Source organism: Austrofundulus limnaeus, unplaced genomic scaffold (genome assembly GCF_001266775.1).
Source record: "Austrofundulus limnaeus strain Quisiro unplaced genomic scaffold, Austrofundulus_limnaeus-1.0 Scaffold415, whole genome shotgun sequence".
NCBI classification, from domain to species: Eukaryota; Metazoa; Chordata; class Actinopteri; order Cyprinodontiformes; family Rivulidae; genus Austrofundulus; species Austrofundulus limnaeus.
Genome location: NW_013952817.1, coordinates 80287 through 85129, shown reverse-complemented (window position 1 = coordinate 85129; position 4843 = coordinate 80287). Strand labels below are relative to the sequence as shown.

General features: G+C 38.1%; 1 protein-coding gene across 1 annotated transcript in view; it reads left to right on the top strand.

Annotated features, from left to right (window-relative positions):
• The window catches only part of LOC106528973 (calpain-1 catalytic subunit), a gene marked incomplete at its 3' end in the record, with an annotated part of 40219 nt that extends 35715 nt beyond the window's left edge, over positions 1-4504 (top strand). The window contains 12 exon segments of the mRNA XM_014024266.1: positions 248-322; positions 542-702; positions 800-960; positions 1090-1101; positions 1292-1503; positions 3209-3248; positions 3328-3393; positions 3710-3767; positions 3894-3958; positions 4052-4120; positions 4206-4284; positions 4388-4504. Of these exon segments, the coding sequence (XP_013879720.1) occupies positions 248-322; positions 542-702; positions 800-960; positions 1090-1101; positions 1292-1503; positions 3209-3248; positions 3328-3393; positions 3710-3767; positions 3894-3958; positions 4052-4120; positions 4206-4284; positions 4388-4504 (1115 nt within the window).
• Between the last annotated feature and the right edge of the window lie 339 nt (positions 4505-4843).

Genomic DNA, 4843 nt, shown 5'->3' with positions numbered 1-4843 from the left:
ATATATTTCTAAACTGTTAGTTTAAAAATAAACCTGAACATCCTACAGTATTTTTACAGTCTTCGTTTTACAGTTAAAATATGTTTATTAAATAAAGTCTAATGTTACAACTAATCATGGATCCCTTTAAGGTATCAGAGACCAAAGGTGGTTTGTGCATTAACAAAAAAATAAATAAATAAAATCCCATTTTAGTGTTTTTATTCATTCTAAAACATGTAACCACCTGCACCACTGAACTCCTCAGCTCCAGAGAGTGGGACGGTGTGGATCCATCAGTCAGAGGTCGACTACAAAACCGCAGTGAAGATGGAGAATTCTGGTACGTCTTCTCCAAAGAGTAAATTATTTTATTCAGAATCGTAAAATACAAACCTTCTCCATTATACTCTGTGTTGGTGAGATTTATTTTTGCTTCAAATATACCTTTTAAATAAACAAAACACAGATCAAAATGAAGTGTCGTCAGTTTTCATTAAAATAAACTTTCAAGTTTTTTTAAGAGTAAAAAAAAATGTAATTCTTTATGTTCGTCTGCTAGGATGTCTTTCAATGACTTCCTGAGAGAGTTCAGCCGCCTGGAGATCTGCAACCTGACGGCAGACGCCCTGAATGACAGTCAGCTGAAGAAGTGGAGCTCGTCGCTCTTTCAGGGGGAGTGGAGGAGAGGCAGCACTGCTGGAGGCTGCCGCAACTACCCAGGTTCTGAAGCAGCCCAGGATTTCTAAAGCCAAAGAGCGGCTCAGCTCAAAGGAAGTGGAACAAGCTGACCTTCTTTTTTTTCCCCTCACGTCTGCAGCAACCTTTTGGCTGAATCCCCAGTTTAAGATCGAGCTGACGAACCCGGACAAACCCGGACAACGAGACTGTAGCTTTCTGGTCGCCCTCATGCAGAAGGACCGCAGGAAGAAACGACGAGAGGGTCAGGATATGGAGACCATTGGGTTTGCTTTGTATGAGGTCAGCAGCAACCCCCCTCAAAAATGATGAAAATCTTTTAAAACTATAACTAAATATAAGCATGTTTGAATGTGTCTAAATATATATTTATGCTTTATTTTAACCACTTTTCTTCTTTCTTTTTTGCAGGTTCCAAGTGAGGTAGGAGATTAACAAATTTACTTTCACGGATATTTTTTTGTATTTTTTATATATTCGTCTAATTACTGCTACATGTTCTACCAAATTTCAGATATTGTTTCACCCTAATTGTACTCGCTCAATGCAAATGATTATGAAAATGTTTTGTGGAATTCCCCAAACACACGCCGACTCTTAAATCTCCTCTCAGTTTGCTGGGAAGTCGGGCGTCCACCTGAAGCAGAACTTCTTCCTGACTAACGCCTCTAGAGCTCGCTCCGAGCAGTTCATCAACCTGAGGGAGGTCAGCTCGCGGCTGAAGCTGCCGGTTGGAGAGTACATCTGCRTCCCCTCCACCTTCGAGCCGCACAAAGAGGGTGACTTTGTCATCCGGGTTTTCTCTGAAAAACCTGCAAACGCAGAGTGAGTGCTAGGAAAATGATCACTTTAGAAAAGAACGTTGGTTATGGGATATAGAGAGGATGAGTTGGTTTGATTTGGTGTGAGTCAAAAATCACTGGACATCCTTTTATTTTAATCCAATATGGTGGCTTTACAGATTGAGGTCATGTTCTGGACATAACCTAAAACATAGATTCTTAACCCATGGGCTGCGGCCCACAATTGGGCGGTGAGCGCCACCTTGAGGGCCTCAAAAGAACAGTTTTTAACTTTGGGCCGCAGAGGGCCGTCGGACCGCATTGATTTTTAATAAGGTGCAATACACTTTCTCACCACTAGTATCAGTAGTGCGCCACTCAGTTGTTTAACAACTTTTTTATATGTAGAAGAAGAACCTTAGAAACCTGCCGAAAATGGAAACGTATTTTTAAATGAAAAGTAGAAGCAAAAATGAAGGTAACCCAACATAAAATGCCAAAGTTTGTTACTAATATAAAGTGCAGCTTCTGTTTTTACCATGCAATATTTTAAAAGTTCAAAACATTATCAAATACAGTTGCAAATACAACTATATTTTCATTTGCACTTTATCAAATTATTTTTGTGGTTAATTTTTTTAATATTTTTAATATATTTTAAAGAAACTTTAAACTTGTCAAAAAGCTGTTGTTACTGTTATTGTTTGTCACTAATATGAAGAGCAGCTTCTGTTTCTACCAGACAAAAGTTTAAAAAGGCTATATTTTTATTTGTACTTTATCAAATTTATTTTTACAGTTTTATTGTATTTGAAACATTTAAACATTTTTAAATATATATATACTTTTATTTGTGTTAAGCCTGAATGGTCTGTTGACTGACTGTTCAAATAAATGTTATGGGCAGGTTACAATATAAAAAATTGTCATAATCACATCTTGTGATTATTTGATAGGAGTTTTACTTTTAAGTGTACTTAAAATACACTTATTTGTAAGTGTATTTAATTTAGTTATAACACAAATACAATACAAATTAAACCAAGGTTTAGAATAAATATCATTTTGATCCACACATTGGTAATGTCTGACTGGGCCTCGTGCCTCTTTATGTTCAATAAATTGGGCCCCGAGGTCAAAAAGGTTAAGAACCCCTGACCGAAAAGAGTCTCCTCACCCATTATTTGCAGGGGTGTTCAGATGTGTCGTCTTCCCATTTCTTTCTGAAATAAAAGGGTGTTCTGAGATTTTTGACTCACCCTGTAGATGCCACCCTACATAGGTTAAGACACAAATGACCAAAAAAGGTACAAAAAGTACAAAATTGGAATTTAACATAAAAGACAATTACCCATGGGTAGCTAAATTTTTTTGCCAGGGGTCAGTAAAATGCACTACTACTGGGTACAGCATACAAAACAATACACACAAACTGTGTTAAAAACATCAGATCAGAAAAAGCAGTAATGTTTAAGGATCTGAACATTATCAAAATGCTAAACACTGAAATTAAGAACATCTCTTATCTTCAGCCCTCCAAGACATGGGTATAGTAATATTTTTGAAAATGGCCTTTTAAAATAGACTTTAAAAATACTTTAGTTGTGTTTTTTTAATGCAACTGAATGTGTACTAAGTTTTCATTTATTTTCAGTTTGTGTTTTGCGACTCTTAGACACTATAAAAATCAGGTCTAAAAGCATTTAAAAAATACAAACATTTATTTTTGTTTTTTTTTTTTCGTTCAGGGAGCTGGATGACAAAGTTGTGGCAGATATTCCACCAGAGGTGAGGGAAAAATGGCGTCTGATGGGTTTTAAAGGTGAACCACATGTACGTATGAGATGAACATTATTTGTGTTTTCAGGTTCAGCTGCATGAGAGCCAGATTGAYGACAGCTTTAAGAATCTCTTCAGACAGCTGGCTGGACCCGTAAGTACACTGAAACGTGTGTGTGTGTCTGGTTTTTACCTTTTTAAGACCTTTTCTTGTATAAATACCTACCTTGTCAGGACCAATAGTCCTTTTGGRGACCAAAGTCTGGTTCTAATACAGCGGATTGCCATGTTTGAGTTGGGGGTTAGGTTTAGGACTAAGGTGTGAATTAAGGAGGGGTAGGGTTAGGCTACAGAAATGAATAAAAGTCAAAACACAGTCTTGGCAAAGATAGAAATAAACTTGTGTGTTTGATGGTGTGTTACTCGTAGGAGAGGTTCATGGTGTTCAACTCATTTGTTTGTTCCAACAGGACATGGAAATCAGTGTCACAGAGCTGCAAACCATCCTGAACAGAATCATCCAAAAACGTCAGGAACCAGTAGTTTTTTTATTTTTTTATTTTTGTTTGTTTGTTTACAAACTCTATGCATGTGATAAAACCATGTATTGGTTTTGTAATTTCAATATTCTTTATCTGCTTTTCTTATAAATAGATAAGGACCTGAAGACCGATGGCTTCGGTAAAGAAGCGTGTCGCAGCATGATAAACCTCATGGACGTATCCTTAAACAGTATTTATTTTTTACTGGTTAGTTCATTTTGAGCTAAATATAAAAGACTCTGCGAACTGTTCCTGAGCTGTTTCTCGCAGACGGACGGCAGTGGGAAGTTGGGTCTTGCAGAGTTCCATGTTCTCTGGGAGAAGATCAAACGATACCTGGTGAGACTGGAGGGCACCAAAGACCATGAAAAACTACACGTTTCTTATGTACTTATATGTAACTCGTTGATTTGTTTGAAACCAGACCATATTCAGGCAGTTTGACTTGGACAAATCCGGCACCATGAGCTCCTACGAGATGAGGATGGCTCTTGAATCTGCAGGTAGGGTTCTGATCATATGAGCAGATTGTTCCTGTTCGTTCTGCTCGGCTCATTTAAGAAGTCGTTCTGCTTGATTACTCTTGGTTGATCGTCCCTTGTTTAGGTTTCAAGCTCAACAACCACCTGTTCCAGCTGATCATCCTGCGTTACACAGAGGCCGACATGGCTGTTGACTTTGACAACTTTGTTAACTGTCTGGTCCGACTGGAGACCATGTTCAGTAAGTCACAATACTCTAGGACAGGGGTGTACGATCCTGGTCCTCGAGGGCCATTATCCTGCATGGTTTTTAGTTTTCTTTTGCTCCAACACACTTGGAATGAATGTGTGATCAAAAGGCTTCTGCATTACTTAAAGAGGTAACTCAATTGCAGAATGAGATTTTGTAGCAGAGAAACAAATAAAACCTGCAGGATAGTTACCCTCAAGGACCAGGATTGGACACCACTGCTCTAGAAACTGTGTTTTTGAAAAGGATTTATCGTTCCAACTTTGCAAACAATGGGCCTCATGCAAGAACCGTTCGTACGCACAGATTTGTTCTTAAATTGTGCGTACG